Below are 12,082 nucleotides of genomic sequence, written 5' to 3'. Positions count from 1 at the left end.
AGCAAATAATATTGCTAATTTGCAGAGCACAACAAAAGCATTTAATGATGCAACTGTTATGTAGCACTAATAGGAAAAGAAAGGAATAATTCTAACATACCAATATATGTACCAACATAACAAGAAAGCATCCTGTAAAAACCCAAAAGTAAAGAGGTGGAACAAGCATTAAGAATATCTGAAGGAAAAGAACTTGAAATGACTCCATTAGAATGAGCTGCTACTCACGTTTCTGCTAAAGGGGAGAAAAATGGCCACTTGCCTTTGCTCAGAAACTGGCTTAGGTAAGGGGCTACTGTTGCTTTAGAATGACATATACAACTTTAAGCATCACACTGCTTACATGAAAAGATGATGAATCAGGAGCAGCCAGTTACAACAGGTTTAATGCTGAACTTCAAAAGACATCACATTCAGTTTTCATCACAAATTCTTCTGCCAGACCCACTGACTTACTCAAAGCAAAAGGCTATCCAGAGCCAAAGAAAACTACAGCATGTGTGGTTTCCGAACACTGAAACAGCGGTTTGATAAAGCAGCAACAAACACTACCAGGTGGCAATGAGACTGCCTATCCCATGGCTTCAACAATGAGAAGAGGATCTCAAAACCTCAGGTATTCCTACTGTCAGCTCTGGCTTTTATTATTCATGTAATTTTATACAGATAAGATCCATTCATTCCAGGCTGAAGTTCCCAATGAAAGCACGGATGTTCTTCTGGACTGCTGTACAGTTATCAACATTCTTAGGTCAGCTCCTTGAGGAAACCGATTTACAATCCCTTTCAATGGCGTGAAGACCCATTTCTACAACACCACAAAGACCGTGACTTGCAGGCAGGGAGGTATTCAAGCACATGCATTCATGTGAAAGAACTGAAGAAGTTTTGCAAGAGAAAGTATTTTCTGTTGCCTTAATTACAAGAATCATCATTTTTAATTTAGATGATTCCATCCTTCTGCCAATTACATTTGGGATTCAGCCTCAAACAGCAGAACATTAAAACTTTGTTTTCTTCAAAACTAAACCAAGGAATCCTTGCTAAGTCAATTGAATATAATGGTTTGTCCCCTCAACCACAATGCAGTGATCCCCACCTTCTGGGAAAAATTTCCCAAGTCAGAGCAACAGACCTACAGTGACCTGCTGCCACCTCCAGAAAGTATCAAATACTGTCAGGAAGGTAAGACTACCTGGTCACTAGGTTCTGGTTTCAAATAGCAAAGCAAATTTCACACCAACAGAACTTTTCCGTAGTCTACCCTTGAGGGAGCCTATGACTGGATCTCCTGTCTAGTGCTCAAGTGCAGCTTGTGGTGGATGACAACAGGACAACACAAACAGGTTGTGCTCCTGCTTGCAGAGTATCTACCAGCTGAAACCTTACTACTGTATATATAAATTTTGGATTGGGTGAAGACAAAACCAAGACCCACTATACAAAGACAGCTGTATTAGAAATAGGATTCAGATAGTGAGGAAGGGGTGAACAGGCTACAAAATATTGCCAGAACCAGTAGCTAGAGAAAACTGAAATGTATGGTCTTGTCCATATAGCTTGTGGGAAAGAGAATTAAGACACCTTAAATTTCAGACAAATGTGTATTATGAGACAGTCCTGCTTGAGAATTATACACATTCTTGTATTACATTGTGTAGAAACATGTAAAACATCATGCTACACAAATACAAAATATATATGCAAGAGCATCTGTCCTTTCATGTCCTTTCCATGTATGTGGTTATAGACTCTCAGCAAAAAGGAAACAGAAGGCAATTCTAGCTTTGGATGATGAATGAAGCCTACACTGCTTACACTACCTTTTCCTTCAAGCTTGTCTTCACCAAAACAAATACCACACAACAGGGAAGACAAATCATAGGTTGTTCCCAGTTTCTTCTGGACAACAAGGCACTCCATTAGCTTCACACTGAGAACCTCAGAAAAACTGCAAGCAGCAAACATCTGCTAAATATATTCCAGTAGGTTAACTCTTAACTCTTGTTCAAGTTCTTAGACAGCCATAGCTGTTTCTCCACGTTTCAAGACTAGTTCACTATAGTGACCCCACTACTCTTTTATTAAGAGTTCAACAGTTGCCACTGTGTTCCTGGTTCTGGAGATTATATTCTCACCACAGAAGCTTCACAAGTTGTGAACAAAACCGCTCTTGTGTACTGACAGTTGCAGGCTGGGAAAACTACAGCCAGCTCTGCATCTCCTCTTCATACTTTTGGGGATCAATAAAAGGCTTGTCAATTGACCGGATCATCAGCTCCCCACAGTACACACATTCAGCTGCCACAATATCATCAATGTCAGCTTTGATCTGTTCCCGGCTCTGCTGCCCCTTCCCCAAGCTAATGGCATCTGCGTCCTTGGGACGATGGTGACTCTTGGAAGGCTGACTGGTAGCTGCCAGCTTCTTCTGAAGATCTTCAAGTTTTGCCTGTTTATAGGCAGGAAGGTTTGGGAACACCGCTTGGAGGAGACAGTCATAGTGAAACATGTGGCCACACAGGAAAAGGTAAAAAGGGCGGTTTAGAAGTGGGAAGTCACAAGCAGCACATTTTTCCTGAGGCTCCACAGAGCCATATTTATTTCTCATTTCCTGGATGTCCTCTCGGATTCTCTTGGCACTCTGTGTGGCTTCCTCCATCTCCCTTTTCAGCTCCTCAATGTGCTTGTTGTAGTCCTCCAGGGAGTTACAGATTGCCTCCTTGAAATGGTCAATGGTGACAAAGTCTGGAAAGAATGGCAAGACATCTTCAATCTTCAGCAGGGCACAGCTGGAGAGGCAGGCCATTGCCTTCTTGACATCCTTCTCTTCCTGAACAACATGGCGAGCAATCTTTAACCAGAGCTTCTTCCGGAGTTCCTCATCATCTTCAGGGAGATCTGCACAGGACTTCGCAAGATCAACATCCACCTAGAAGTTGGACAGACAAGGAAATTGAGGTAAGCTTCCCTCTTTGTTTATCCACCATTCAACTTCAAAGCCTGCTGTCCATCATAGGAGGCATTAATAGATAACTTCTATTGCTAACTCATTGCACTGCTGGCCTGCTCCTTGTTTACATGTCAAACACCTCTCCTCTCCACCAGCAGTCTCCTTAAAGATTTGCTTGCTAACCAGCAGACAACCACAAAGCCTAGCACTACAATAAGGGCAAATCCATGTCATAGTATCTTTGCTGGCCACACATTCCAGCAGAGACATAGCAATGCCAATAAAAAAGATCCAATAGCTCCTTGAAGGTCAGACTAAGCTGCCAAAGGCATTCTTCTGTGATAGTTATCATCATGTAGGAATAGGAATTAATTAGAATCCTGAACAGTAGCTATATGAGTATTGCATAAATGCAGATATGTTAAAAGTATTTGATGTTAGAGACTGAGCTTAAGGCAGACAGTACTCCCCCTTGTACCTTCCATGCCTCTACCTTCAATTATGGCTTGTCACAGCCAGCTGTCTACTTAAAACAACCATGAAAGCTCACAAGTACATTAACAGAGACAGGTCTTTCTTCCTACTTAGCTGCACAGCTCCTGTAGTGATGAATCTGTCCAGTTCCTCTCAAATGCTCAGTTGTTCAAGATAACTTGTCACTGCATGCATGCACAGACACACGTACCTGTAAGGCGAGATCCACAGCCTCCTCATATAATTCCATCACTTTGTAAATATGGACACATGCATGGTGGTGCCCATGCTCTGCACACAGGCGCAATGCATACTTCAGGTCATAGTGGATCCTGTTTGGGTTAGTTCCTGCTTGCTCCAGGTATGATAGCAGTGAATCCGGCCGACACAAAGCATAAAGAGACAACAGGTAGTTGTGAATGGCTTGCTGAGTTTCCTCCAACTGATAGACACAGAACTCCATATATCTAATGGCTTCATTGATCTGCTGGGTGCTGGCACTCTGGCTATAGTTAACAAGGGCTGGAATGAGGTTCCTAGCATCCAGTCTAGAGCCCATAGAAATCCAAGCATCAACTACCTTCTTGGGAATATGCTGGATGAGGACTGGAGAGAACTTGTAGAACAGTTTCTCGTCTCTGTGCCTGGACAGCACATTTAGAGCCTCATCGTACTCATCGTGCTGGCAGTGGTGAGCTACTACACGCTCATAGTCCTGCATGATGACTGCAAAGTAGACCATGTGCTCTGTGTCCCCATGGCTTGCCAACAGCTCATAAATAGATGCCCGGTTATTAAACAGACAGTCTTTGTTTTTAGGACTGCTCAGGAACGTGCGAAACTTCTCCCGTGTATCCAGATAGAGATTTCGCTGTGAGGGATCTCCTTCCAGTACACCCAACCAGTTCAGGTACAGCTCCGTTAACCACGTGGTCAGCAGAGTGGTCTGTGTCTTCTCAGAAGGCTTTAGATTACTCAGCTTCTTAATCAGAAACTCCATCAGGGCCTCTTCTTGCTTGGCTTCAATGAACTTAAGGGCAATTTCCTCAAAGTAGCTCTGGGTCAGCGCATAGCACTTGGCACTGTCTAGATACCTCTTGTTTTGGAAGCAGTGCTCTGCTTCTTTTGCCAGCACAATATCTAGGCACTCTGGACGATCTTTACAATACTCTTTGGCTAAATCAAATTTGTTCATATTCATATACATCTTCCACACATCTCTAGATTCCCGCTGGACGTGGTAGCGGAACACCACTTTCTCAGTGTGGATCCAGATCTGCTGGACTGTGGGATCTTTGATCATGCGTGTCAGTAAACCAAACTTCTCCAGGAACATATCTTGAAAAACAACCTGCCCATTCAGAGTGCATACAGCCTTCACTCGATCAGGCAGCAGCAACAAGAAGTGGAACTGGGTAAGTACAATGGATATTGGCTTGTTCACAGTTATGTCGATATCAGAAGGATAAACCCAGACCCGTTCATCACTCAAAATTGAATCAGGACGGCTATAATCCAGTGTACCGTATAAAACACCATTTCCCATCATCCAGGCAAAGGAGCGTGGGTTGGAACGCAGTTTTGGGGTGTAAAAGGCTATCTCACTGAAACCAAAGCTGGCTGGAAACTCCCGGAAGCTTGGCAAATGGTCAGCATGCAAAGCAAATATGGAGCTGAAGCCTTGCTGCTCTGTCCCTTCAGGCACTTTGCCAACAAACTGGAAAAGTCTCTTTTGAGTGGTGGCTATAATAAAAAATTTCCCTTCTATTCCTCGTTCAATCTCCAAGCAGCAGACTGGGGCAGGTCCCGATTCCTCCTCCAGAGTGTAGACCTGTCGGAAGTACTGGTCGGGATTAGTGCTGAAGAGGCTTCCCTCGCTGACAGAGATTTCAGCCTCATAGATCTGCCCCTGGGCTGTCCCCACCAGGATAGGCCCAGTATTGGTCTCTGTACCAAGGAATTTGTTCCAGCCCACACTTTCAATCAAGTGGCCTTTCCAGCGGGAGAGTGCTCGCACTTTCTGAACACTTCTGTTCAGGTAAAGGCATTCACTGGTGTTCAGAGCAATCAGAAGATGGGAGCCTGCCAACAGGAGAGGGGTATGGGAAAGAGAAGAAGAGAACAAATTAAGACTGTGCCGAAGCAAGCCAAAATCCTGAGGCTTCTAATCCTCGCATTTGATAAGCTCTGATATCAACATACTTAACCCAAGACTTTCCCAAACATTCCTTGGAATGTGGGGGATTTCCATGCTGGATCAGAATGGTAGTCTGTGTGTGGAAAACTTAAATTACTAGCCTCAGATGCTTCAGTGAGAACATATTCTTCTGTTTCAGTAAGTGTTCTAAGGATAAACAGTTCCCAGAGTTCTCTCCTATCCCTGGCAGCTGGTGGTAGATACGAGCATCCCTTTCCAAACCTCTGGTTTGTTTTTAACAATCAGGGAAGGCTACAGTGAGCTGCAGATGTTTTACAGTCCTTTTTAAAAAGTCTTATACAGTCAGATACAGCCCAGGGTGACTGCAAAGATTTCCTTTAATTGGTTTTAGCAGCCTCGCTCAGAACTAATTGCATGTGTTCATTTCAGAGAGTTCCAAAGCAACAACATACACACACAAGCCAGTGTGTTTTCTTAATAGCACAGGGGCAAATCAGCAGGCAAAGCCCCTGGGCAATGGAGTCCTGCCCATAGAAGAACCACCTCTTCTCCTTATTTACAGAACAGAAAGAGAACTCTTTCGCCAGCTCTTGTTATGCACATTCAGTTGCATCTGCTGCCAACCACTGTCTGTAAACATACATACTCCGTTGCCTTACCTGTGTGGTCCAAAAACATCTTGTAGACTTTGGCTTCATCTTTGCGTCCCAGCTCCACCTGATTAGGTTCATCTGGCTTCCCAAGATCAATCCTGCAAACAGAAACCATGAAAGCATGTTTCCAACAACAGTTCATGTAGGCGTAATTGCTTACTGTTCTCCATCTTGGCTTTTTATCCAGTTTGTAAGTTCTCTAACAACTTCAGGGAAAAAAGACAAGAGAAAGAAAGAGGCAAGAGAAAATAAGCAGTAAATGCAGGTCTTTGGCAGCATTACCTGAGAAGGGTGTCTTTGCCAAGGCTCATACACAGCTGGTTAGAGGAGACCACTAAGCTGTTAATTTTCTCTGGAGGAGAAAAATCAATCCTTTGCTTGTTAAATATTGGTGTTTCCTTCTCCAGACGTGCATTCACATATCCTGGAGAAAGAACACAAACACTTAAAACCGAAACAAGACCAAAACCCCACAACCACCACCCCACACTACATCCAATTCTAACCTAAGACACTAGAAGGATCATCGTCTGCTCTGGGTTGTACTAAAAAGGGAGCATGAACACAGAGAGCAGCACTTACATGGGTATGTATAACTGGAATGAAAAGGAGCAATACATTTTACTGCCTTGTCACAGAACTGCAAAATTCTCACTAACATTAATTCGAAAGCACACGGAATTCCAGGGGAAGCCATAAAACTGTCACATAAACTGCATAAAAAGCTGAAAATGAGAGCAGAATCACAAAGTCATTTGTTTTCCTTGGTTGACAGTTTATTTGCTCAAGACAGGAAAGAATGGCCGGTATTAGAGAAGATACAAAGAAGGCTCTGGTTTGACACTCACATACAAGCTACCCATGAGACCATTATTGTGTTAATTGAAACGTATTTCTGTCTTGTTCCATGTTGGGATTGAACAAGCTATCATACCTGACACCCATCATTCACAAACTAAAGCTATTTTGAAAGCCGTGTTGAGGTTTTTTTGTATCGACATAGCAGACTTCATCACAGAGAAAAGTTTATTGGATTATTTGCTGCAGGGAACACAGCTGGAGGTCACAATGATGCTTTTGCCATAACCCTGTTTTACCAACCATAACACTATCCTAATTGCAGCTTTCCAGCTGGAAGGCATGTGAACTACTTGTTAGAGCCAAAGCAATAACCAAGACCTGGTGATTGCTGAATCAATGCCCTAGTCTTGGCATAAATTGCTTCCTGATCCAAAATCCACTCAGACTGGTTTACTGTTTCACGGCAAATCCCCAGATGGAGCCAGACTAACCTAATCCTCGGATCCTTTAAAAAAACAGGCCTGAATTCTGAGAAATGCCCAGTTAAGGTCAGAGTTAAGAGCTGAAGTTGGGTAAGACATGGTGACCTTATAGGACACATGTTGCATTTTAAGCCCAACCACCCAAACCTGACAAATCAATGAACTGAAAATGGGAGTGTACAACCAGAGCAAGTTAGCTCATGTGACCAGGTAAGTATTCAGCTAGTCAGTCTAGTCCCAGTCAGCTTGGGAAATGTGACATCCATAGGAACGCATGTTGAGTGACTACTTATGAAAGTGGATAAGGCAAAGAATGGAGAAGTAAGGTCTGACTTGAGGGAAGTGACACACTTCTGTAGAAATATATTAATACATGAATAAATAAAGCTTAAAAGTCTATACTTCTAAAACCCCCTGTGATCTTCAGTGCAGATGGGTAAAGCACAAGATGCAGTTCAAACTCATACCTCTGGCTACAGCAAAGACAAAAGCCCAGCCATAGGCAAGCAGTCAACAAACTGAAAGACAAGTAGAGCTGTAACACCATGTGGCAGCCCAGAGCAGCATGACAGACTTAGTTTTCATTGAAGATGAGTAAACCTCAGCATCCAAAACCATAAGACTTGCAGAGACTGTGCCATTCTATTCCTAAATGAGAACATTCCTATGAGGGAGCAAAAAACCTACAAAACAGCTCAGATATGCCAGTGAACTGCAAAATAAGGCAGCATTCGTATAAAACCAGACCCAAGTGATGATACTCAATTAGCACAATCCTGGAACACGTGTGCCTCCACAAACAGATCTTATCACAAAGTTTCACCCATATCTGTCCCATGAGACAAGTTTTCCCAGGGACTGAATTTCCCATACGCACAGTCTTACATAAGCCTCTGACAAAGAGAGCAGCAGAGCATCAGTCTGACCACACTACCTCAAGCTCAAAAGCAAGACAGCCTGGTATACTGCTACCCACATGCAATGAACCAATTTCTAAAGCAAGCAGATCGATGCAGCAGTTAGCCTGGACAGGAAGATTAAAACCCAAAAAGAGCTATAGTAAGTTAAGGCCATTCATGGCCAAAGCAGCTAACCAGGAAGGTGTAAACTTACAGAAAAAAGAAACCTGGAATTGTATCTGAGAGGCAACAGACTACTTCCATCCTAAAGAGCGTAGGCCTGACACTAGCCTGGGACTAAGAGCACCACTTCAAAGCACACTCAATGCCTATAACCTCCCACATGTTATCCTGAAAATTTCAGCCCTGTTGCTGTTGAAAATGCCAGTGTAGCAGTGGAAAGGAGCCTATAACATTACAAATCCTTCAACTGCCTATTCCACCAATGCCTTCTCCTTGACTCCTCCTCAGCACTACACCAGCGGCAGGATCTTTAAAGGATTCTTATTTTAGAGGAAAAATGCACTTACAGGAACAGACAGAGCAACCACAATCTGAGTGGGCAGTCTTTTGCTCTACACATACGTTTTTTTCTTACACTTTGAACCACATCTTAAACATTTCCCACTTATGCAGATGTGCATTCCTTTATTTCCAGTGAAGCAAAGCAGATGTTCTTAATTTCAGATTAGGGAGCTGCAATGCCCCAGTTTAAATTTGCTGGTATGAACTGTGCTTCAAAACTTGAGGACCAAGCTCCCAAGATGCAGATTCACATCATATCATCTCTACAGATAAGCAAGAAATATAAACACATTTATATATATAGAAAAAAGAGGGATTACCCTGATAGGAAAAACTCACCTACCAATGGGTCACCAAGTCACAGTCACTCAGGCAATCCTGAACTGTTTTTCAGATTGCCACTAAGCAAAACAAAGCTGACATGAGACACAGGAAGGAAAGGAAACAGAGAGTATCTCTACACAGGTAGGGGTTTAGAGCTGGGGTGGGAAGGTTTGTGTTTTTTGGATTTTGGGGTTTTTTTATAATTCAGCCATAGTTCAAGCCAGTGAATTGGATTCCAGCATTCTTGACTCTTTAGGGCTGCATCCGTTACAACTACTACTAATTGCTGTTAGTGTAGAATAATCACTACTAACATGAGGATCTTAACTAGTGTCTGTAGCAGAAGAAAGATTAACTTCCTTAACTTACAGTCCTCTATACAAAGGAGATATCTATTTTATAACATGCATTCCTTTCGAACAGCACCTTCCTTCATCCTCACCCCAATGTCCTCCTTCTGTTCAGGCTGAGATTCCACTGCAGCATTTCCCACCCTGATTTCTGGGCACATCTAAATTTTTTCCATAGAGCTTTTAAACAGTTCAAAGATCTAAGCTCACAAACTTCAGTCAAGCCTAGTGGGTCTAAATAGGCCTTTTTGTGCTGAAACTGCAGTACTGAACACTTACGATGCAGCAGTACTTTAGGTTGACAACAGAGTCACTACTTGGTTATCTACAACTTGAGAAACAGCACCTGCAGTTTAACAAGCACAGGAACTAAAACATTAACAAGCACATTAACTCGAACAGAGGAGTAAGTTTTAACATCTTCCAAAACTTCCAACCTAACCTTAAGGATTGCTTTCAGGAAGTTAGCTATTTGTTGCATCTTTTTCCAAGGTCAACTTCAGATTGCCCACAACTTCTACCAGCCCAAGTTTCACTCAAAATTACCAGGTCTGATGTAAGGACAATTAAAATCCTGATTCGGATGTACCTTTGCAATTCAGCAGTTTCCCAAACTTCCTTTGCCAGCATCAATTGTCAGCAAACAGGCAGATTTCTCAACTCTAACAGTCATGACTGGAGACAGGGTTGCAGCAGTCAAGAACAGCTGAGTCCTTGAAAATTTATCTTATGTAACACAGCTCGTCCCAACACTCTTTTGCACAACACTTACTCAAGACACTTATTCTTTATCTAACGTTACACAACAAAAAAACTATGCACGTTAAAACAAACAGGGGGAACATACCTATTTCAGTACCTAGACTCGTGTAATGAGTAATTCTGTCTTTGTATTTATACTCAGTAATATACATACTATGACAGAATCCATCAATTCTTAACACCTATATAGAATCACAAACTATTTTCCCCAAAGGTTAACAACAACACTGTTTAAGGAAAAAACTTGAAGGAATATGCCCATCCAATTCCAAGCACTCAAAAAACCATTGTGAGGTGACATCAAACAGGGAACAGTTACTGATCCTAATAAACCTGAATTTATCATAGAATATACTTGCCATCTGTTTGCTTTCTCTCACATGAAAGAAACAACTAACTGGTCATCACACGTCACTTTACATTGATTGTATACTTCCCTGGACAGTACTGTGTACCAAAGCTTCACAGACCTGTAGAAAAGCTTAACAGTCATACAGATTGCTTTCTTGGTAACCTTCATCAGTAACCTTGCCACTAACCTAACCACTCTAACAACTAAGCCTTTGGTAAACTGCCTCTGGGTTTGGAAACTAACCCCATGCAGGTACAGCTGTGCACACAGCCAGAATACTGTAACAGCTGGGTTCCTCAGAGGGGAAGAAACAGACGACAAGTTGATCTCAACTACCACAAGTCCTGAACTGAATAGCGAGCGCTAAGGTGTGGTTATAACTTGTGACTATGAAGGCACTTCACATACACATTTCCTACACACATCACTACACACAACAGGGCCTATGGCCTTATAAAGCCCTCCCACAGATAACCAGCATCTCGGTTTTGCTAAGATGACCTGCATTACAGAATCACTGGAGTCAGAAGGGACCTCTGGAGATCATCTAGTCCAACTCTCTGCCAAGGCAGGGCGACCTACAGCAATTACACAGGTTGGTTTTGAATGTCTCCAGAGAGGAAGACTCCACAACCGCCCCAGGCAGCCTGTTCCAGTGCTCTGCCACCCTCAATGTAAAGAAGTTCTTCCTCATATTGAGGTGAAACTTCTTGTGGTTTAGTTCATGGTCATTGCTCCTCATCCAGTGCTGCGCATCACTGAAAAGAGTCTGGCACCATCCTCCTGGCACCCGCCTTTGAGATACTGATCTGCACTGATGAGATCTCATCTCAGTCTGCTCCTCTCCAGACTAAACAGGCCCGGCTCCTGCAGCCTCTCCTCATTAGAGAGATGCTCCAGATCCCTGATCATCCTTGTGGCCTCCACTGGACCCTCTCCAGCAGCTCCTTGTACTGAGGAGCCCAGCACTGGACACGGTGCTCCAGACGTGGCCTCATCAGGGGTGAGCAGAGGGGGACGATCACCTCCCTCAACCCGCTGCCACACTCCTCCCGATGCACCCCAGGGTGCACCAAAACATCCCACACGACAAGCGATGCACACCCAAGCCGGAGCTGACTGCTCTGCCTTACCCCAGCACCCGGCAGCACCCCGCACCGCCTGACACGGCCCGCTCCCCACCTACCGGAGTGCGGGATGCCCACGCTGGCGCGGCTGTGCTGCGCGGCGGCGGAGCGGTACAGCGAGTCCTCGTACTCGTCCAGAATGGACGCCATGGCGGACACCGGCACCACAGGCCCGCACCCGCCACTTCCGCCCGCGCTCAGCTGACCCGCGTCACGTGCCTG

At 43.8% G+C, this 12,082-nt stretch overlaps 1 protein-coding gene across 1 annotated transcript; it reads right to left on the bottom strand.

The window, feature by feature from the left end:
* Window positions 1-368: 368 nt before the first annotated feature.
* Window positions 369-12,082, bottom strand: VPS18 (VPS18 core subunit of CORVET and HOPS complexes). The gene is made up of 5 exons (XM_065685476.1): window positions 11,920-12,082; window positions 6,521-6,662; window positions 6,245-6,336; window positions 3,639-5,509; window positions 369-2,932 (listed from the first exon to the last, which is right to left on the bottom strand). The coding sequence occupies exons 1-5, from the start codon at window positions 12,008-12,010 to the stop codon at window positions 2,204-2,206; spliced, it is 2,925 nt and encodes a 974-aa protein (XP_065541548.1). The 5' UTR covers window positions 12,011-12,082; the 3' UTR covers window positions 369-2,203.

The sequence above is a fragment of the Lathamus discolor genome, chromosome 6 (assembly GCF_037157495.1).
Source record: "Lathamus discolor isolate bLatDis1 chromosome 6, bLatDis1.hap1, whole genome shotgun sequence".
Classification (NCBI taxonomy): domain Eukaryota; kingdom Metazoa; phylum Chordata; class Aves; order Psittaciformes; family Psittacidae; genus Lathamus; species Lathamus discolor.
Note: the sequence above shows the minus strand (reverse complement) of the source record. Positions and strands in the feature narration are given on the sequence as shown.